General features: G+C 51.6%; 1 protein-coding gene and 1 long non-coding RNA gene across 10 annotated transcripts in view; one reads left to right on the top strand and one right to left on the bottom strand.

Annotated features, from left to right (window-relative positions):
* The first annotated feature begins 45 nt into the window (after positions 1-45).
* Positions 46-2,924, top strand: LOC309355358. The gene is made up of 2 exons (XR_014162517.1): positions 46-907; positions 992-2,924. It is a non-coding gene; the product is annotated as an uncharacterized lncRNA (long non-coding RNA).
* Positions 1,910-22,163, bottom strand: part of EPN1 (epsin 1) — a 32,353-nt gene continuing 12,099 nt past the window's right edge. Inside the window, exons 3-13 of one of the 9 annotated variants that reach the window (XM_081886119.1) lie at positions 21,315-21,564; positions 14,527-14,666; positions 14,007-14,114; positions 11,215-11,316; positions 10,132-10,203; positions 8,760-8,846; positions 7,844-8,102; positions 6,867-7,034; positions 6,532-6,633; positions 5,797-6,039; positions 1,910-4,686 (exon numbers count right to left, since the gene is read on the bottom strand). In XM_081886119.1, coding sequence (XP_081742245.1) covers positions 4,337-4,686; positions 5,797-6,039; positions 6,532-6,633; positions 6,867-7,034; positions 7,844-8,102; positions 8,760-8,846; positions 10,132-10,203; positions 11,215-11,316; positions 14,007-14,114; positions 14,527-14,666; positions 21,315-21,564 — 1,881 coding nt within the window. In that variant the 3' untranslated portion in view covers positions 1,910-4,336. The remainder of the gene's footprint in view (positions 4,687-5,796; positions 6,040-6,531; positions 6,634-6,866; positions 7,035-7,843; positions 8,103-8,759; positions 8,847-10,131; positions 10,204-11,214; positions 11,317-14,006; positions 14,115-14,526; positions 14,667-21,314; positions 21,565-22,163) is intronic. The other 8 variants (XM_081886120.1, XM_081886121.1, XM_081886122.1 and 5 more) reach the window with 8 other exon arrangements.

The raw sequence follows: 22,163 nt of genomic DNA, 5'->3' as shown, positions 1-22,163 counted from the left end.
ACCAGAGCAGCACATGGAAACGCTGTTCACCTTCCCGCAGGAGCGGTACCTCTTTATCTACTTGCACTTCGTGCCTTTGAACTGCAAGGTTGGCAGGAGCAGGGACCGAGCAACAGGAGCTCACCCCATCGCGGGGATTCGAACTGCCAACCTTCTGATTGACAAACCCTGGGCTCTGTGGTTTAACCCACAGCGCCACCTGCATCCCTTGTAACCTGACCTTATTAGGTTGCTGCAAATACTTAGGGTAGGAGTGGGTAACCTGGGGCCCTTCAAGGTGTTACCAGACTCCAGTTCCCATGAGCCCCAACTAGCAAGGCCACGTTTCAGGGATGATGAGAGCTGTAGTCCAACAATATCTGGAAGGCATGAGTTTGGGGCAAGTGTCACTGTATTGTATCCTCTTTGTATTGCAAAGGAGTGGCTAAGGGGCAAATCCAGGATATGAGAAAGAGAGAGGAACCAGCAGCTTGGTGCCCATGATCTTGAGGCCTTATTTACATAGAGGACAGAATGAGGTAGCGGAATGGGTTGTACCACTTCAAATTACAGGTATGCGGGATGGAGGTTGTTCGAAAAAAATATATATTCCCACATGTAAACAGAATACAACACTAGCAAGTAGGAATGGCTAGACGCTCTCCAGCTAGCTTGATTTGCAGGGACCTTCATGGATTTTAAACAAGGGGGGAGATATAAAAATACCACCCACCTGACATAGAGTATGAGTTGGTTAAGCCCAGGCCACCACTTCAGTTTGGTTTCATAGGTAAGCCAAGGCCCTTCTCCTAACAGACAGCAAATGAGCATGGCTGAAGCATCTATAGGGCAGCTGAGGAAGGCATCCTGTAACACTCCCGGGTTGAGACTGCTAGCCAGGCTGCCAATTGTGGCGAGGGGAAAAGGTGTGGAAAGTTGGGTCCAAAGGGACTTGCTGCCCGTAAGACATGCTCACAGGTTACTTCAAGCCATTGCCCCTTTAAGGTGCCAGTATGAATTGCTCCCACATCACAGGCTGCATAATCATTCAGCCCCCAAGCCCACCTTGCGCCTTAGGGTATGCAGAGGAACCTTGATCTGCTAACAGAACCAGCCTGCAGCACAGACAGGGCCATAAATCACTCACAGAGCAATCCAATGGCCCATTTTGCCTACAACAACCAGTGCTATTTGAACCCAAAGCACCCTCTCAAGGTCCCAAGAAATACTGGGAGGAAATAGCAAACCCTTGTAAGACTGCGAGCAAGCACATCCAATCTCAAGTCTTTTGTCTGTATACACTTCCAATGCACACTGGACAAAATTAAATCAGCTTTTTCCTGGGGGTGGGTGGGTAGAGTGGGGTTGAAGTCTGGAAGGAGCTTGCCCACTCAGATCTCCGAAACCTGGAGGGCCCACATTTATTACCCCCATCTTAGCCAGTCCTAAGAGTTATTATTGGAAGTCATTGTTCTGCTGCCTAGGTATGACTTACTGGTGTGGGTGGAGAAGGAGGGCGACTTCATGTTCTCATATTCCTGTGGTTCTAATCCTAACTTACCTCGACATTTCCACCTTCAAAGCCCTCCGGCCTCTGATTTTGTACAAGGGGAGCTCAAAACAAAGGAGTTTGTCATCTCAGGAGAGGCTCAGTCTCGTAGGAATGCACTGCATAGGGAAATGATGGCCTAAGTCAGGGATGGAGACCCTGCCGCCCTCCAGATTTTCCAAGGTGCCATTTCCAGTCGCTCTGAGCCAGCACGGCCAGTAGTGAGAGATGTCTAGAGTTGCAGCCCAGCAACAATCACGGGGAAGGGCAGGACACAGGCTCCACATTCAAGGTTGATATGATGAACATCGCCCTCATCTTCCTCCCACCCGAGCCCAGCTCTGCCCTTCTCCCTCAAAAGCAAACCCAGGGGCCAAAGCCTTTGGGTGCCATAGAAGAATTTCCATTTATTTCATTTCATTAATAGCATTTTTCTGATGCATACCAGGGTAGGCTTGGGGGTCGGGGTGGGGAAGATAACGGAAGGGATAGGGTAGAGCCAAGAGGGGGAGGGTCACATACAGCCACTCTTCCCCACCCCAACCCCTTGACCAACGACACAATGATTCTGCAAATATACTGACTGGTGTAGGGAGAAAATTACCCCCTGGCATGATTGGGGGGGGTTTGGGGGGGTGGCGGCAGCAGCAGCAGGGAGATGTAGGATGTCCCACCCACTTTAGAAACACAATTGCAAGAGATTTGGGGTGGCAGAGGGTGGGGGAAGAATGAGGGATTTAGCAGATTGTCCTGGGTGCTAATGAGTAAGCGCCCCCACCCCCCGTAGCATAAAATAAGAATCGACAATCACTTACAGCAGCAACACATATACACATACACGCACGCACGCACACAGACACGCACACGCAGCTTCGGACCCACCCTTTCCCCACAAGCTGTTGGCTCCCAAAGGGCCAGAATCAGGCCACCTACCCATCTCCCCCTCCCTCCCTCCTTCAACGAGTCTTGAAGAATGGTGGGGGCTTCTTTGCTGTGCTGCGCTGTCGGAACGGACGGAGGACTCCGCTGTTTTACAAGTCAAAGATGGCACGTCCTCTCTGGGGTCTCGAGTGGGTCAGCAGTGGGAGCAACACCCCCACCCCCAAAAAACACCCCCACATGCACACAAAGGAGGAGGTTGCAGCAGGAGGGGCATAAAAGTAGGTCACGTGTGGAGAGTGGACGGCTCAGACTGCATTTGATCCCCCCCTGTGCGAAGAGTGCTGCAAAGTGGGGTCCACGGGTTGTGGGTGTGGCTGCGTGTCCTCTCCTCTCCTCTCCCCCCCCCCCCGGCTCCCTTTTCAAGCAATGCGCACTGTTGGCATAAGAGAAAGAGAGGGAGAATTTCCTCCTCCGCAGGGACGTTGTTGCTTTGTCCACACTCATCATCCGAGTCCTCACCCTGGCCTGCTGCAGTCCAGAAACGGAGAAGGGCGGCTGGGCTTTACAGATCCCCTGCCGTTCCACATCTGGCAGGGGGCCTTTGGCTGTTTCTGGGCTTCCACAAAACAGGCCGAGAGAGAGAGAGAGACTCAAATTCTGCAATAGTCCCCCCCTCCCTCCCCGGACACGTTGCTGTTGGAAAACTTTTTCTTTTTTTAAGGTTCTCAAGAGTATCGATCCCCGATGGCTTCCAGGTTCCTTCTTCACAGCAGGCTGTGTTGGCTGTTTCAAGTCCCCGCCCCCAGAGGTGTGATGCGCCGACAGGGCTCCACGATCCTTGCAAAACGAAACAAAAATGGTGGCTCCCTTCGGCCCGGGAGTCTGCAGAGGGCAGGCGGCAAAGTGTAGCGGTGGCCTCGTCGCCCTGTGAGGAATGATGGTCCAGCCCCACTTTCCAGATCCAGCTTTTGGTCTCTGACCGCAGATTAGTGGTATCCCGCCTGGCCCCGGAGACGGAAGAGACAAGTATTCCCAGTGTCTCAACCGTTCCCAGGTGTAGTGAAGGGGATTCACTGACGTCACCCCCTTAGTGGAAAAAAAAGAAGAAGAGGCAGAGAAGGGCTGGTCCCAGCACAGGGTTGGGGCAGGAGGGCTGGTGATGTAACCAAACATCTGGAAGGGAAGTGGGGGAGTGCCTACCAAAATAAAATCATAATTTAAAAGGACAGTGTCCATCTGTCTCTCCCCCCCCCACAAGGAAACTTTGTTTGGAAGGGCCTGGAAGGCAGGTAGAGGCACACGGCCACTTCTCTTCCTCCATCCCTTCTGCAAAAGGGAAGAGAGAGAGAAAGAGAGATAGACTTATGAAGGAAGGTGTGGGAGGGGTTGACCAAAATATGATAATCCCCCCTCGCCTTTCAACATGGGAAGGGTTTCTGTGGCCAATAGGGGAGAGGGCGCAAAGAACAGCAACAACAACAACCTGCCTTTGGAGAAGACCCACACACACACCCCTCAACGCCCCCCACAACTCTAGATCTGTTGTTGGTTCGTAGTTCCCTCCCCTCAAATGTGACGCTGAAACCTCAACTTGCGTTAGAGAAGGGAGCTGCCCCTGCTGCCGACCGAGGACAGCAGAAATGGTGTCTCCCAGCTGCCCTGGAGAGCGGCGGGGGGAGGGGGGAAGGAGGAGCTCTTCAATTAAGCCCCCAAACCAAAACCAAAAAGAGAAAAAATTAAGTCCACCCTACCCCCAACATGGGGGTGGAGGAGCTCGCAATAAGGACTTAAGTCTCTTCCCTTCCTTCTCTCTCCCCCGCCTTCCCCGTTTTGTGGGTGGAAACTAAGGGCCCCCCTTTGCAAACTGGGAATGTGGGGGGGGTGACAAGGGGGTGTCATCCCCACAGGGCTAAAAGACCCCCCTGATTATAGCAAGAAGGGGTTGGTGCTGCCCATGGAGGCAGCTGAGGTGCTGCTGGGGACGACGCCAGTGGGCGGCAGGCTCTGAGGGGGCAGGCCCATGGCAGAGAGCCCCATAGTCGGGACAGCGCCCAAAGGCTGCACCCCCACCATGGGGGAAACGGAGGCCAAGGGCATCCCGGGGGCCATGGGGGAGACAGAGACCATAGGAGCTGCGGCGGGGAAGGCAGGGGGCGCCGGCTGAGACAAAGGGAGGACCGGACTGACGCGGAGCTGGTTGAGCGAAAGCGGGGCAGCGGCCGTCGCCTGGAAGGGGTTTGTAGTTGAGGCAGACGCGGCTGGGGCTGGGGCTGAACCTGCAGCAGAAGACAGAGGAGAGAGAGAGAGAAAGGAGGAGGAAGAAAAACAAGTTAAAAGGAACCCAGGAGTCGTGGGTCGATGCCTCCCACCCTCAACTCTCAGGACCCTTGGTTTCCTCTGCAGCCCCATAAAACATTATCAAGCTCTGCAGGATCAGGCCAGTAGCCCATCTAGTCCACCATCCTGTTCTCACAGTGGCCTGAGATTCCCAGAAGCCATTGTGGCTAGCAGCCATTGATAGCCTTGTCTTCCATGAATTTCTCCAATCCTCTTTTAAAACCATCCCAGTTGGCGGCCATCACTGCCTTCTGTGGGAGCAAGTGACAGTGTTTAACTACGCTCTGAAGCATGGAGAAGTATGACCTTTTATCTGTCCTGAATCTTCCTGCTCAAGCCCATCCCAGAAGTTACTGCGTATCAACCCTGCTCTGCTTTCACCCACCAGACTCAAGCTCAAGGATGGCCCGGCTTAAAGCAAAGAGGACTTGTCTCATTTGTGCCTTATAAACAAGGCCAGTAATACTGAACTGACCTGTGGCTCCTACATCCAAATCTACTGCATGAGCCTCCAAGGAGCCAGAAGGTGTGCTTCCCAACCTCCCCACTCCAAGCTCAAACCTCAGGCTGGGAGCAGGGCAGGGCAGTATGGAGTAGTAGAGGAGCTTTGCGCATGTTTGTGAAGCAAGTTTCTAGGCCTCATGGCTGTGACGTTATGCATGAAGGTGCTGGGCAGAAGATTTCTGGTGGGCAAGGTGGGGTCTCTGCCTTGCATAACCCCTCATCGCAACAATGAGACTCAATGTGGCGACATTACACAAAATAAGCCGCACAAACCAACTTCATCTGCATATTTCTCCCTGGTTTACCCTGGAAGAGATTTTTAAGCCCATCAAGAGGTTTACTTTTAATCCTGCTTCAAAACAGCAAGCCCCATAAATAGGGGGCCAGACAAGAGAGTCCTGGCAAGAGCTTCCTGCCCAACAAGATTCATGCAGTTATAAGAAAACGTGGTTCTTTCCCTCCCTGTTCTGACTTGTATGATTCAACTAAACAGAACTAAGGCGATATCCTTCTCTCTGCCCTGCTTGAACCCCCAGAGCACTTACCAGGGGCTAAGAAGGGGTTGGAGGCCTTTGCAATGCTAGAGGCAGTAGAAGGCTTGCTGACCAGGGAGTCCAGGTCGACGAGGGCAGCGTTGGGGCCCAGAAATGACTCTGGGGTCTTCCGCGTTGGCTTGGAGATCTCGGGCAGCGACCCGCCCATGGAGGCCATGTCAAAAGTGTTGGGGCTGTCAGTGCCACTGCCGGGTCGGCAAATGGGCACCTCCCCGGCTAAGAGGGACAGCTCACCTAAAGAGAGAGGGAGAGAGAGAGAGATTGGTGGGGGCAGACAGGAAAGAGTGGTGAAAGAAGGGAATGGAAGATGCAGAAGAGCACAGATCAAACATGGAGGGAAAAGACAAAGGCCAGCAGAGATATACCCTTCGGGTTTTGCAACAGTCATAGGCACATGCTCCCAATTCGAATCATGCAAGGGTCAGACAAGCCCCGGGTTAAAGAAGCTGGAAAGAGGGTGGGTGGGGGGTGAGAAGGGGAGAAAGAATGAAAGAAAGAGACCCCTCTTCAAAGTACATGCAGGAACAAAACTGGTCCGTGGGGTGTCACTTCTGAGCTGAGTTTGGCTGACCCAAGAGAGGGCAGAGGGCAATGCCAGGAACCGCTGCCACCCACCCAGTCCCGGGGGTCGAGAGTAAGCAAGTGGCAGGCAAGAGACAGGGACATGCAGGACGAAGTGGAGGTGCAGAGGTGAGAAGGCGGAGCCATGCAGGGAGCAGGGCTCACCTGTGCTGCTCCCGGATTTGGGCAGTGCCGGGCGCAGGCTGTCGAAATCAGAGAACTCGTCCCCATCCCCGGGGCTGCCAAACTGCTCAAAGCCTCCGCCAGCTGGAGGGGAGGGACAAGGCAGAAGGGGGAAGGGGGTGGGCCAGCAGGGTTAACAGGAGAGCAAGGGCGGAAGGGACCCGTTCCCCGCAGACTCACACAATCCTGCGCTGGGGGTCCGTTCCCTGCATCTCGTCCGTGGGGAGAAGGCACCCAGGAGCCCCAGTTCCCAGCCGGCCTGACCCAAGCCTCCCTCCGCCAGGCCGAGGGGCTCAGGAGCCCTCGCTGTCCCTCACCTGCTGTGCCGTTCGTGCTGGGCTTGGAAGGGGAGCCGCCCCAGGGATCAGAAAACGTGGATGCCGGAGCCCAAGGATCGGGCGCTGGTTTCCCTTGGGACGTGGGAGCTGGTCCAGATGACCATGGATCTGTGGGGGGCGCAGCCGTGCTCCCAGAGGAACCTCCACCTGGGGAAACATCAAGCGGGTCAAACTTTATCAACATCTGGGGAAACAGCCTGTCCGCTGTGCATCAGGACGGAAGTGTATGCTACACCTAGGAGTCCCAGGTTGAAGCAGACAGAACGGTAATTTAGTTCTCTGTGGCCAGTGGGCAGCCTGCCTGAGATGGTGAGAAAGCTCTGCAACAAGAGATCCCTGCATCTTTGCCAGGTTTGAACACTCACAGGGAGCTGCTGCCTTATACTGAATCGGACCGCTGGTCTTTCTAGGCCAATGATGCCTGCTCTGGTTGGCAGTAGGCCTCAGGTGGGAGTTGTGTTCCCATCATCTGATAGTTTGAGCTGGGGTGGGGGGTGGGCCAAGGACCTTCTAAGCGCAAAGCAAATGTTCTTACCATGGAGCCACGGCTCCTCTCTGGCAAATAAAATAACACCACCCATCAAACAGGGTCAAATGATGAATTGCCTACTAGTAAAAAAAAAAAAGGAAGGGAAGGGAGAGTCTTGAAAGGAAAATTGCTGCAGAGCTGAAGCACAAGAATTATTATTTAAATGTATATTTATGCCTGTCTTCCACCACACAGCAGAAGGGGGTAGACAGAGAGCTAGTTGAAGTGGTGTTTCCCACCTTGGAAGGCAGAGAAACCCATAAATGCCCTATAAAATGTATCTTTTTTCCTAGTAGGGGGCAGGAGAGAATGAGCAAGTGAGGAAGGTCGCCTAAGCCCTTTTAGTTAACCTGATTTTAAGCAAAAGGCTTAAATGCTGACCCATGTTTATCATATCCTGATCTGTTCCGTCACTTCTCGCTCTTACCTTCAGGTTTCCATGGGTCACTGCTTGCAGCCGGGGCACCTCCCCATGGGTCTGGGGGGGCTGCAGGAGGCGCCGCAGAGGCCCCCCACGGGTCTCCTGTAGGGGCTGCTCCGGTAGCAGATGGTCCCCATGGGTCAGTGGGAGCTGCGGATACAACTGGGGCAGAGCCACCCCAGGGGTCAGCGGGAGCAGGAGGGCCGCCCCAGGGGTCCGCAGTGGGAGGGGCGGTGAAGACCTCCGCAAGATCCATGAGGGATGACTGCATGTGGGGCAGGTGGGGAAGGAATGTGGGAGACAGGCAGAGAAACGGGTCAGGGAATTAATCACGTCTCTATTGTCCCATTTGGAAAACAGTGACAACCCCCCCAATACCGCCACGCCCTCCGCTTTATAATATCCCAAGAGCAAGAATGGCATCGTGGTTAGAGTATCAGCCTCGTCTACCTCATAGATTACTATGGGTGAGTAAACACTGTACCCCCATTTTGAGCTCATTGAAAGGAAAGGTGGGGTATATCTCCATCTCAAAGGAATAAATAGTGCAGGTCAGTGGTTAGAGTGCCAGATTAGGCCCGGGGAGTTCAAGGTTCAAATCTCCACTCAGTCCCTGGGTGGTCCTGGACTAGTCTCTCTCTCTCTCAGCCTAGCAAAAAGGGGTAGGGAAATCTACGTACATGGGAGGAGAAAATGGACAACTGTCACATGGTTACTACCCAGAGCACCTCCTTGGCAGGAAAAAATAAAAATAGAAGTTTCAGATGGACATTAAAGTGCTGCCTTGCAGGATCAAACCAAGGCCTGTGTACCTGGCAATTCTGCCTCCAACAATGGCCCCCCTTACTATTCTCCCCTCCCCTCCCCGCCCCAGGTACCCATCCAGAGCCACCTGTCTGGACCCTGCCTGCTCCACCCTCACCTCCTCCTTGGCAGGCACCGTCTCCTTTTTGCTCTCCTCAATGGCCATCTGGAGTCGTAGGTCATCCCCACGCCGGATCCGCTCTTCCTGCAAGGGGATTGTGGGAGGGACAAGAGGGCATCAACAGCGATCGTGGGCCGGGGGCAAAGCAGATCACTCACCTTCAGGAGAGGCAGGCAGTGCGGAGGTTTCATGGCCCAGCCTTCGCCCAGCCTGGCGCCCACCTGGCACTTAGTGCCAAAGCCACCCTCTCTAGCTAGGAAGGGTTGTGCTGGCTGGGGCTGGTGGTTTTGGTGCAGGGCAACAGGCTGGGCGAGGGCCTGCTGCAGGCCGTGTGCCAGATGATGCTTCAAGCAGCCGCCACTATGATTCTGTCCGACTCAAGAGGGCAATCCGGAGAGCCGAGGAAGGACCCAAGGGCTGCCCAGCTCCTCCCACCCCCACCCCTTCATGGGAGCCCTGATTCGTTCCCCCCTGCAACCCCCCTTGAAAATGCAGGTGCCCGAGCGAACAGCACTCATCTACATTTGCCTCCCTTCTTGGCATTCTGGCTCCAAGACCCCCCCCCCCCAATGCTGAAGTGGCTTGGCCAGCCTCGGCCTTTCTGTTCTGGCATTTCCCCTTAACTTCTCCCTTCCTCCGCACTGCTGGTTGAAGCTAGTGAGCTCCACTCGCAAAGGGAGAAAGCGGAAGTCTTCCTCTCTCCTTACCCTCAAGCTCTAACCAGGCCTTTGCCAACCTGGTGATTTGGACTACAACTCCCATCTGCCCTGGCCGGCCCGGTTGGGGCTGATGGGAGTTGTAGTCTGAAACATCTCAGGGCTCCAGCTTGGCAAAGCTGCTCCAATCTGTTAACTACCACCTTCCTCATCCTCCGCTAAATATCCACCCACCCCAAAACTCCCTTACTCCAAGGGATGGCCTCCCCTTTCCAGCCAGCACTCCTGGCCCCCATTTCCTCATGGCTCAGGAAGCTCCTCCTCCTCCTCCTGTCCATTGCCTCCGTTCTGCAGAAGACACACGCAAGACCCGCCTCAGCAGGCGCCAGCGACCCGTCGCCTCTCGAAGCAGCAGGACACGCGGACTGACCTGTCCTACCTTCCGGGCCTCCCTGGGAAGGGGAAAGGCACCTCGGGAAATCTTGACTCTACACAGCGGGACAATTAAAGAGGTCTAAAAGTGAAAAATGGAGACACGGCACCCCTGTTGCCATCGCTCTGCTTCGGGACGTGGAGAGAGAGAGAGAACGCTGAGTTAGTGGGGAAAGTGTGAGGCTGGGGCCTGCTCTGGGGCCGGGGGCGGAAAGTGGTTTAGTTGATTATTTCGAGAGGAGGAGCTGCTGCGGGTGGGGGGCAGGAGGTGTGCGTCTAACCTTGTCGTGTTCCTCTTTGCTCAAGCTAAGGGCTAGCTGGAGCTGTAGGTCCTCGTCGGCCACTGCAGGGGGCTGGGGGGGAAGAAACACAACGTAAGAGGCATGGAATGGAGCTCGACACAGAGGAGGGAGGGAAGGAGGGGCGGAAGGAAGGAAGGAAGAAGGTGGGCGGACTGCAGGCACCTCCATTTCACACAACCCAATATTGCCACGTTCTGCGGCAAACGCCCATTCGATTAGCAGTCCCCTTACCACCCGGATTCTCAGCTCTCTCCATCCATTGTGCTTCCCCTCTGCTTGGCTAAAGTATTCTTCAGTGTGTTTCGGGGAACTATCTTCCCTCCCAGGGACACTTGTGCTATTTGGGGAAGCCCTTGAACCACAGCCCCTTAAACACCCCAATTCCCCTGAGTTGTCTACGCAAGCTGCGTTCACGTGAAGCTGCTTGAGGGGTGTGATCTAGGAGAGATTCAAGGAGGAGCAAGTTTCACGAGATTGTAAAGAGGCCAATCCCAGAATCTTTCTCCCCGATCGCACTTTAATAAATCCCCAGCAAGACGTAGAAATCGCAGAGAGCTAATACAGCTTAGCAGCTACATGGCAAAGCTTCAACGTGAGAATCTGGGTTCAAATCCCACAGAAGCCTTGGTGCCGTCTGTTTAGCCTTCCTTACAAGGGTGCTGTCAGGGTAAAGGTGGCACCGGGGATCCCTGGAAGAGCAGGATACAGAGGTGACATTGAGCCCCGCTCTTCCCGCACGCTAGGAGAAACTGCCTTCTAGAGAAGCAGACACCCTCTATGGCAGGAAGAAAGGCACTTCCTTCTGGATTTACAAGTGGATAACCTGTGACTCCAGATGTTGGACCACAACTCCCATCAGCCCTGACCAGCAGCCATGCTGCCTGGGAGCTGATGGGAACTGGAGTCCAGCAACACATATAGAGGGTCGCAGGTTCAGTGCCCCTGTCACATAGGAAGCTGCCTCCTACAGAGTCAGACCACTGGTCTACCTAGCTGTGCATTTTCTACACTGACTGGCAGCATCTCTCCGGGGCTTCAGGCAGGAGTTTTGCCTCGTCCTACCTGGAGATGCCAGGGATTGAACCTGGAACCTTCTGCATGCAAAGCAGGTGCTCTGCCACTGAGCTTCAGCCCTTCATGCTGAAGGACATGCGACTCCCCAAACTATTTCAGACAGAAAGGGGGGGGGGAGGAAAGGAAGAGTCGTTTGTGCCAAGGCTGGACATCTCTGGTGTAGAAACAGGCACCTCCCCCCACCCCTCAAAATAAATAAATATTTCTAGCTCAGTTCCCTGGATAGTAAAGTTAAATTGTTGTGGGTCTTTCTGTCTCTCTCCCCCTCCCTTTCGGCCTTCTGTTTTGAAAACAACAAGGGTAAAGTGGAAGGAAATGCGGCATGAAGGAGGAGGAGGAAGAGGAGGGAAGTGGAAGTAAGGTGGCAAAAATAAGGAGCCAAAATTAAACGGACAAGGGTTGGGATAGGGGAAGCAAACACAATCACCCCACTTGGGAGGAGCCACAGAAAAGGAAAGGAGGCGACAAAAAAAAAGCAGGACTTAGGGTCTGATTGGCCGTGGCGTGTGTTGAGTGGCAGGTCTGGGCACAGCCAATGGGAGCTGTACGCCTTATGTCCAACCTAGTGGCCCCCCTCCAGAGGCTCTGGACTACAGTTCCCATCAGCCCCTGGAGGGCGACAGGTTGGGACAAAGGGCTGCCAGAATCACAGAAGTTCTGTGGGCAGGGAACTGGTGGGTGTCTGGATGGGAGACAGCTCCCTCCTCCATCCTCTCACTCAAAGGAAGAGCAGGCCCAAGTAGCATTAATAATAATAATTATTATACTGGACAGAGTGTGGGGCTAAAGAAAGAACCTCGAGCGCCAAGACTGACGGCTCAAGAGCTATTTGTGTTGTTCCGCTGAGAAAGACCGGCAGGCAAACCTGAACAAGGCGGCAGCCCACACGATCCTGGGTGGTTGGAGGTGGGGGGGCAGCGCTGCTAAGGAGTCTGGTGCTGCGGGAGAGGTTAACATACAACAGAAAAAAGGTAGGCAAAACCTGGTGTCTTTGAGGGGGCAGGATCAATTCGTGTGGACCCTGTGCGACAGAGAACGGAAGCATTCCCGATCTCCCCCGGCCAGGAGGGAGAGCTCGTCACCGCAGGGGGGGCTCTGTGCGAAAATCTGGATGAAAAATCTCAATCAAAAAGCCATTTCCTGCCGGGGAACGTCGGTTCAAACACATCTGTGCCTCGCTTTTGTCTCTTCCCCCCATTCCTCTCAAACCACAAGTAGTACTGAGGAAAACAAACAAATGAATAAACAGACCCACAGCTACCCTGAAACCTTTTAACATTTCTACCCAGGATGCACTGCGGCGCAAGATGGCAGCTAGCAGACCGGCCCGCTACCCATCAGCCTCTGCTCCCAACGTGGGCCAGTGGAGCGTGTGGCCAGCAACTCTGGGGTTCCGTTCCCCCAACGGGGACTGACTTCATTACCAAAATGCTTACGGAAAAGCTCAGCCGCCCACAAGGCTCTGCTAGCAGCGTCTGCCCAGAGGGGGTCACACACTAGAAACAAAGCTGGACAAGTCAATCTGTTCATTGAGTCAGCATAAATCTCATGTCCTCCCTTCCCCCACCTTCCTGGTCAGCAGTTGTTGTTGTTTTTTTAAAAAAAACCAAACGAACAGGGGGCATTATTTTTTAAATTGAGCAAGAGCTGGAAGGTCCAGAAGGGCTGGCATTGGCCAATAGATGAATCAGCTCTGCCCACCAATTTACAACTCCACCAAAAAATATTCATTTACGGAGGAGGCATGAACTTCATGCCCTTCTGGGCCGAAATTTTAAGTATTTGATTGGGGGGGGGGGGGAATTGCACAGTTTCAGCAGTCTGATTTGGTAAAACCAATTTATGCAACTACTACAAAAGTAACCATCTTTTAACTATTGAGGTGGCTGGTCAGGAGGGTCTGGGCCTGCTGGGCTGAAATGGATCTTTGCCCCAGAACTAATGGGATGTATTTCTATGATTTCTATACATTTTACATGGTGCTCCAAATCTCCCTGCCGCTTTCTAATTAGTGAACTTTTTTGGTGCAGGGTGGTAAGCCATGGTGAATCTTGCAACGTGTGTGTTTTAAGTTACCAGGATCCTCCTTTTGGACTTTGTTCACTCTCTCATAAGCCAAGGCAAAGGCAAAATCTTCTTTAGCCCTCTCACTGAGTGCATCATTTTATCTGAAGATTTTTTTTTTAAGGCTGCTGCTCAATAAAAATATTTTCAGGCCAGTATACATAGAAAAGACAAACATTAATACCAAGCAGAATAGATAACAAAACAATGAGGCTTCCTTTTTAATGGCCAATGAAAGCACTACTATTAGGCACTTGGTAGGTAAGCACCCCTGGGGACAACACGGTCTATAAATGAGGCCACTGCTGAAAAGGCTCCGTCTCACTTTAAATCATGGCAGACCCCAGGGGAGGATCTCCAAAGGTGATCTTGGTAGATGGACTGGGGAACATTCAGGCTCCTAGACCTCTGGCTTTCTGGACTGTCTTACAAGCTCCTCCCAGTAAGGTCAGTAATCAGGAACAATGGGAATAGCTGAAGGGCCTCCAGTTGGCCTCAGTTGCCACTGAGGCTGAGAAAGAGGCGGCGAAAGAATCCTTTGCTTCTGTCTCAGCTTGGGAGAAAGCATACAAGGTGCAGAATGGTGCAGAGGAGAGCCTTTGGGATCAAGCTATCCGGTGTGGAGGTCAAATCCACCTCCCGCCTCCTTATCATTATCCTGTGCAAATATAGTTGGTATCACCACTAAGTGTGTCAAAGGGGGGGGGGATAAAAACCTGAGATGATCCACTTCCTTTCCTCTCACGAGCACCACAGATTGGCTCTTCCCTCCCTTCAACATGATTACCATGTTTGTTCCCCAAATTGCAGGGCGGTGAGGGGGGCTGCAGAAATATCAATGGGTAAGTGTGAGAGAGGTCAACAGGCTTTGCCCCTGTTATTCCCATTGGTAATCATGGCGGGAGCTGAATAAGGCTCAATTTCTGAATACGAGGGACATGCTCAGGAAGCAGATTAGCAGGCCAGCACCTCCATGGACTGCCCGCTGCTGAGCCAGAACCAGCTGGATCTGAGGGAAAGGCTTTTCCTCTAGGAAAGTGCCAAATTAAAAGAGCTTGTAGCTCTGCTTTCCTAGTCAGCTTTTATTATTTGCCTGCAGGAGAAGCCTTGAGAACACAACAGTAGATCCCCTCATCTGGGGGAGCAGGGCGTACCCACATCTCTCTCCAAACATCCACAACCCCCACCATCCCTTCCCTCCCCGCCCATCCAAAGAGTCGCCAGTGACAGATTTACCTTGGCGCTTACCTGCTCCGCTTCCTCTTTGCTCATGGCCAGCGCCAGCTGTAACTGCAGCTCCTCTTCCCCGCTGCTCTGGGGCCAAGCCTGCTCCGCTTCCACTGGGGCATTTGCCAAAGATGAGGAAGCTGAAGAAGCTGAGAAACAAGAAAGCGGGTGGGAGAGGAAAGGGTTAATACCACCAAGGTGGACACAGCAGGCAGGAGAGTGCTATGGGGAGGTAGCATCACTGGAGAGAGCAAAAAGCAAACCATGGTGTAGTGGTTTTCAGAGGTTTTATTTACAATAAAGCAGTATATAATTTTTGTTAATACCTGTAAAAAAATAAAAACAGCAGAAGGGCAGGCAAACTGGAATCTACCTTATAGATCTCTGGGTTATTTGCAGTAGATCAGCATGGGTTCAGACTTTCAAGAGTTAAACAATAGCAATGTAAAACACACACACAACTGAATACCTTTTCCCATGGCTGCCCTTGTGCTAAATGCTTCTCTTTCAGCCTCAGTGTAAAACAGGACTATCAAGACTATGCTTTTCTGCAAATCAGTGTTAAACTTCTGTGTTCCTGCTCTATGGTAATTCAGGTGTAGATCTGTATTTGTAACACACACAGGTTACCCCAGTATGGGGTTTAGTGGGTAACTGACTCCATCCCCTCCCAACCCACCACTCTGAATTTGGCTCCAGCTGCAAAGCACACAATGAATCCCACAAGTTTGCCCTCCCCTACACAGCAGTGGACTAGGACTTGACTAGACCCAGCTGCCAATCTCTGCTCAGCCAGAGAATGTACAAATGGACAAGCCATGGCTTGGAGAAGGGCACCCAATTAAAACAGCGAGAAGGGTTTCCACACTGTTCAGCTCTAACACCAGGGAAGCCTTGAAGTCACGGCTGAAGCATTTCCAAATCCCAGGAAGCTGCCACATCATAGGACGGACTGAAATCCTATACGAAATCCTTAGCTGCTCAGGGGCCTGAAATTTTGCTAATTCTCCATGGCAAAAAGTGACCCACTACAGAAAAAGTGGGTGTGCAGTTAACTGGCGGCAGGTTATGTTTCTCTGCCCCACAATCTCTCCAGGCCCCTTGTATTCTGGGCTCTGATGATTCTGTGAGCTCAGTGGATTCCTGAGCAGCTAGCACTAACTTTGGCCTACTTAGAGTATGAACATATTTTATTTTTCCAGTTTTCCCAGGCTGGGAGCTGTCCCTTGCAACTTTGTCAAACACCATGCAGAGTGTAATAATAAAAAAGCAATCCTTTTTAACTTTATCATCTGCTCTGAGTCAACAGGATAAACCGCGATCAGTTTTAGAAATTTGCAGAAATTGTGGGGACATTTCCCCTAACCACTAGTAGGAGGCACACCTGACTGCAGTTGATACATGTCAGCAATTAGCATGCGCAGGAGAGGGGTGGGGAAATAAGGACCCTGGTTCAGCTAATAGCACATGGATGGAACAGCCGTCACACCGTGGAAGATCCAGCCCCAGTCTCTGGCCGAACCTTGGCAGAGATGGCTGGGGGTGGTGACAGAGCAGAGAGAGGAGAATGGCCCAGCCGCTGTGCCATGACCTGAATAGAAGTCTACCCCACCCCCTAGACAGCCTGGCACCAACTGCCACCCCTCATTAGCACAGGGATGCAGGCGACCGCACAAAGCAGTGTCATGGAGGTGGGATTCCGGCCATGGCTGAGACGGAGGTGGCCGAGGGAGGAAAGGGAGAGCAGTGGCTCTCCCTGCTATAGTCAAGGTCATTACAGTTTTCCTCCATTATCGCCACCGCCACCACCACTTTCTCCTCAAGGGAACAAGTTCTGCCAGCCTGGTACATGGATCTACCCTCAAAAGAGGAACTTGCCTGCCAGATGATTCACTAATCTTTCTCTGTGGGCATGTTTTCCCTGTCAGAGGGAAACCCGGCAGGGAACTGTTGGGTGTCTCTCTCTCTCTCTCTCTCTCTCTCTCTCTCTCTCTCTCTCTCTCTCTCACACACACACACACACACACACACACACAAGCCCGGCCGAAATACATACGACAGCACTAGACCAAATTCCTCTCGCAAACGGGAGGCTGCAAACTTTTGAGCTCTGTGTCAGCTAATGGGAAAGTTATTTTGCCCACCGGGAAAAGGTTTTGTGTAACCGACGCTTGCAATCTGTCAAAATGTACAGGGCATATTAGGAGAGCTTGGTCTCTCTCAAATCTCATCCTTGACAAGAAAGGAAGGAAGGAAGGAAGGAAGGAAGGAAGGAAGGAAGGAAGGAAGGAAGGAAGGAAGGAAGGAAGGAAGGAAGGAAGGTGGATTGGAATGGAAAGGAGCAAAAATGTAATTACCTCCGATGAACTAAGTGGAGTCATTGGCATATTTTAGCCTTGCTCGGGAACAAGTCCCGTCTGTTCAGTGGAGAAATGAGATACTTATTCCCAAACATGACTGAGCTGCCACTTACTGGCTTTCTGGAGCCACACTGAGGAGTTTTGTGGGCCTGGGGAAGGGCTTAGTAAACACCAAATATGTGGCTTCCTAGGCCTCTAAGCAGACTCATACAGGCCCTGCAGTTGCCTAGCAACCACAGAATGTTCATCATCTATGTTGGGCCCATCAAAATGGCAGACTGTGGATGAGGGTGCAACTGAGGGGGGAAGAATAGTATATAAAGAGATGGGAAACAATGTGTTAATTTGGGAAACGGTAAAGGGTGATAAAAGAGCAGAAGTTGGGCTGTCGAGGTGTGGACTTTTAGGGATTCCCTCAACCTGGAACTATCCAGAATGCTTATGTGCCCTTTTGGAACCTGTCTGGCTATTCCAATTAACAACTTAAGGGGGGGGGGGAATCACTGTGGCTTTATTATATGAGCCCAAAGAAAGAGATGGTAGGCTAAAGAGTCAGTTCTCCGTAAGACCAAAGGAGAACACTTCTTGTAGGGCTGGGCTTAAAGCTCAACTGATATGACACACCCAGCATGAAAGCAGGTTCTGAATCAAGAGTTAGGATAACTAAAAGGCAAAGAGCTCAATTAATTTGCAGTTGTTTCTTAATGTCTTCCAAGCCACGTGGAAGGCTCCAGCAACTACCCTTTTGAGAAACAGTTTTTGGCTCCATCCAAGCTTCAGTCCACACACTTTGTCCTCTGAAGAGAGGCCAGCTAATGAGGAAGCCTCAGGCCTAAACCGCCAATGCTGCCAGTACTAGGGACAGGCTGGGGTGGGAAGAAGAGGAAGAGAAAAATGGAACTTCTATTCTGCTACAGCAGCAGAATTCAGAACAAGCCAGATCAAGGAATCAAGAAGCCGCGTTAGAACAGATCAGGCTATTTGTCCATCTAGCCCACAGTATTGTCTACTTCAGGTGTTGGGAACCCATGGCCTTCCAGCTGTGGCTGAACGCTGACTCCCATCAGGCTTGGCCATTGGCCAAGGCTTGCTGGGGCTGATGGGATTTATCATTTAGCCACAACTGGGGGGCCAAAAGTTCCCCCATACCTATTCTACTTTGACTGGCAGTAGCTCCCGAGCATCTCAGGCAGAACGAGGTCCCTCTCAGCACCTGATATACAACTCGTTTAAGTAAGATATGCCAGGAGTTGAACCCAAGACTTTCTGTATACAAAGCACACGCTTGACCACTGAGATATGGCCTCTTCTCTTACTCCAAAATCAGAACTTGGGGTCACCCAATATACCTGACTGAAGTGATGGTGGGAGCTATTTTTTTAAATAAAAAGTGCTCTCTACTATCTCTTCTAGTTAGGCTCTGCCCACTCTCTGCTTTTCTCATCAGGATAACCTGCCTTGTTTCAGGTCCTGCTGTCCTATCCCAGCCCAAAATCACCGCTGGAATCCTGATACATCCAAGAGTGAGAGGCCAATGCTCAGGACTGCCGTAGGCTGAGTGGAACTGCTGCTGCTGCTTTTTATTTATCTGCAGTTGTGATTTTATAGTTTTAAAGTCTATAGTCCACTTTAGAAGCGACTGTATTCAGGAATTTATTGTATTGTATTTCAATCAATGGGCTTAGGAATGAGATCAGGTGGTCTGTGTGATTGAAGCATTGGACTTTGGGTGTTCACCAGAAGAATAAATAGCAGCAGACTGGCTCTCTGCACGTCGAGGGTGGGGGTGTTTTTAAGTGGGAATACGGATAAGGGGTAAATGATAAGCTCATTCAGTATGGGCTGTAGCCCTTTTAGCAGACTGGAAGACAGAAATTCCCCCTGCCTCTTGCTTATTACATGCCTCTAATGTTTAACCAATTCCTCATAATTCTGCTGAGCAGTTTAGAATAGGAAGCAAAAGCTACTCCCATTTCCTTATCTCATTCTGCCCTGCCAGGCACTTTGCAAACAACAGAGTTGGAATTTGATCTGGGGGTTATCAAAATGGAAAGGGGGCACTGACAGATCACAGAGGCCTGTAACTTAGCCTCTGAGCCTGGCGACCCGCCAAGTTCAAAAGGGAGGGGAACGTGGTTCTGCAGAGCCACATTTTATCAGGGATGAGCGGCTGTCTCTGACATTTCAGCAGGTAACATTTCAGGAGAACCAACAGGGAACAACATAGGGATGGGCTCCAAAGACCTTCCCAGGACAACTTCAAGGAACAACCCAAGAGAGGAACATGTGCTTTTTCTTCTATCCAGTATCCTCACAGAAGGGTCTTTTGTACACCATCTTCTTATCTCTCCAGGCTCCTTCCCCAAGCTGCTGCTCTCCAGATGGTTTTGGACTGCAGCCGCTGTCAATCCTAGCCAGAAAAGCTGTGAGCACAAGGTTGGAGAAGGCTACTCCATGGGAACAACCCACTATTTTGCTAAGGGAGGCTATATTTTCCACCATAAGTGGTCTGGTGGCCAGAAGAATCCAGCTTCCTGTTCCTGTCCAGACTGTCGAGCTCTGCAATAAAAATATTATATCCACATCACACTTTCCTCCCATGAGGAAAGTCCAGTGGCATGCCTAAAACTCCCAGACAATTACTGACCAGGCCTGAACCTGCTTAGCTTTACAGCTGCGTCATACGGCTCAGATGATGTCCTGGTCTGGTATGACCTAGCACTAAAGGGTTTTCCAGCTACAGAAAGCACCAACACCAGACATCCCCAAACTCGGCCCTCCAGATGTTTGGGGACTACAGTTCCCATCATCCCTGACCACTGGTCCTTTTAGCTAGGGATGATGGGAGTTGTAGTCCCAAAAATATCTGGAGGGCTGAGTTTGGGAGTGCCTGACCTACACAGAAGGTGAGAAGTTATTTCAGTACAGAGGAAGAAGGCCTGGGGAACTATCATTCTTCATTAGAACATAAGAAATGCTCTGCTGGATCAGACCAATGGCCCATCTAGTCCAGCATCCTGTTCTCACAGTGGCCAATTCAGATGCCCGTGGGAAGCATGCAAGCAGGACCTGAGCATAACGGCAACTCTCCCTGCCTGCAGTTTCCTGCAACTGGTATTCAGAGGCATATCAGTACCTTCCTCAAGGACTCGCCTCAAGGTGCTAACTAGCAGTGGACCTTTGGTCTTCCCAGCCTGAGCAGGTGGTGGCAAGAGAACAGCGCAAGCACAAACCCACACATTCCGTTGCTGCTTTTCCTTACAAACAGAATGATGCACACTTTTGCCTAACTGCACCTTGTTTAACACTCCTCACCTCAGTTTGTTTTGCGGGTGGATCTGGCCCATGGGCTGCCTATAGCCATTCCTGCTGTGGGAGACCAGGATGGGAGACCACCTTGGAACAGGCCTTTCAAGCCTGAAGAATCTACTTTGAGTGCTTGGGGTTGTTTTTTACTAGAACCCCCAAGATCCACTAACTGGAGCCTAGTGCAAAAGGTGGACATTGGGCATTAAACCCATGCTGAACACTGGGATTAGTTCTGAAAAGCAGAAGAAAAGTGAGCTCCTTCTCCTTCCTAACAAACATTCAATCCTGGTTATAGCCACTGCCCCCCAAGCATTCTTCATGCCAGTGGTATAATTTGGAAGGGGATCGTTTTGTTGTTGCCACTGTTAAACAATTGGGAATCAGAAATCTTTATCTACCTCAATTCAGTGATGACATATCAACAGGTTCCAATCCACCTTCTGCCTACACCTGCCTTAGAACCCAAACAATCCACTCTTAACTCAATTGGGAGGGGGTCAAGGGAGAGCTCACACCTCCCCTTCTAACTGCTTGTGCTCGCTACAAACGACATTTGAAAAATTATTTCTATATAAAAATGTTTATCCCATCCCCCTTGAGTTGGGTTTTATGTAGTTTGGTTGTGCACGGGGGAGTTGAGTGTATCCTAACTGTATTATTCACACAGCAACCCTGCACAATAACTTAGGCCGGGGTAGCAGATGTGTTGCCCTCCAGATGTTGTCTGACTCCAACTCCCATCAGCCCCAGCCAGCATGGCTTAGGGTTAGGAATGATGGGCGCTGTCGTCCATCAGCATCTGGAGGGCACCACACTGGCCATTCCTGAGCTTAGAGAAACAGCAACTGTCCTGAGGTTGCACAGTTAATTTCACAGCTATGTAGTGATCTGAACCTGCTTATACTCTATCCCAGCCAACGTGGTGCCCTCCAGATGTTTCAGACTACAACTCCCATCAGCCACCTGGGCAAGCTGGCTGGGGTCTGAAGTCTCAAACATCTGGAGGGCAGCAGGTTGGCAATGGCTGCTCTTAACAGCCACACCATACAGGCTCCACAACCCATCTAAACAGTTTAGGCAATGCTTGCCAGCCTGACTGAGGCCACCCGACTGGGAATGAGCACTCACCGGTCGCAGTCTGGGCCAGCTTCTCCTTGGTTTTGAGGGCATGGGCCCGCTCCTCCTTGAGACGTTCGTCGTCTTTGAGGAGGGCCACTAGCTGCTTGGCCTTCTCCCGCACATTGACTCCCTGGTCCTTGCCATCGCGGTCAACGTACTGGAAGTCTTTTAGCGTCTGGATGGCGTAGATGTTCTCCTTGCATTGCTGCGCCACCCGCTCCGAGCCCGTCTTGATCAGGTATTCCATCAGCGTCATGGCCTGGAAGAAGAAGGAGAAAAACAGGATTCCAGCTTCCAGCACACCTGATCCCTGGCATTGCTGGCTGAATGCCAACAAACATACAGAAGGTGCCAGGATGAGGAAGGTCATTCTAGTATTACGAGAGGGGGAGAAAAGATTGTGCGTAATTCTTCACAGAAGTAGAGTGGTGGAAGAGGCCCAAAGCACTAGCCAGAGGGGCTTCTAAAAACGAGATCTAACATTTGTCCAATACCAAATCAGAACAAATGTTCCAATAAGGCCAGAACAGTTAACTCCCCAACTGGCAGAGACTCTAGTCCAAGGTCCCTGGAGGGACCGCCTTCTCAGCCTTGTGCCAGCCAAGATCCTTCAGCACTTCTCTTCAAAACTTTCACTTGTCACTCTGCAACCATGAGGCTTCAATTTGGAGAACCACTGGAAAGTAGCAACGTCGTCAGTTTTATCAGATATAAGAAAGCTCACACCAAGGAGAAGCAAGCACAGGCAAGGCGCTGGGGGAGCTCAAGGTTTTATATTTCCTTATGCAATGGCAAAGCAATTGCAAAGTGGTATTCACGACTGCTTCCCTGCAGCTGAGAAAACGTCTCTGTGCCTTT

Source organism: Podarcis melisellensis, assembly GCF_964234715.1.
Source record: "Podarcis melisellensis genome assembly, chromosome: 13".
Classification (NCBI taxonomy): Eukaryota; Metazoa; Chordata; class Lepidosauria; order Squamata; family Lacertidae; genus Podarcis; species Podarcis melisellensis.
The sequence above is the reverse complement of the archived record's forward strand: the minus strand, read 5'-3'. Positions and strand labels throughout refer to the sequence as shown.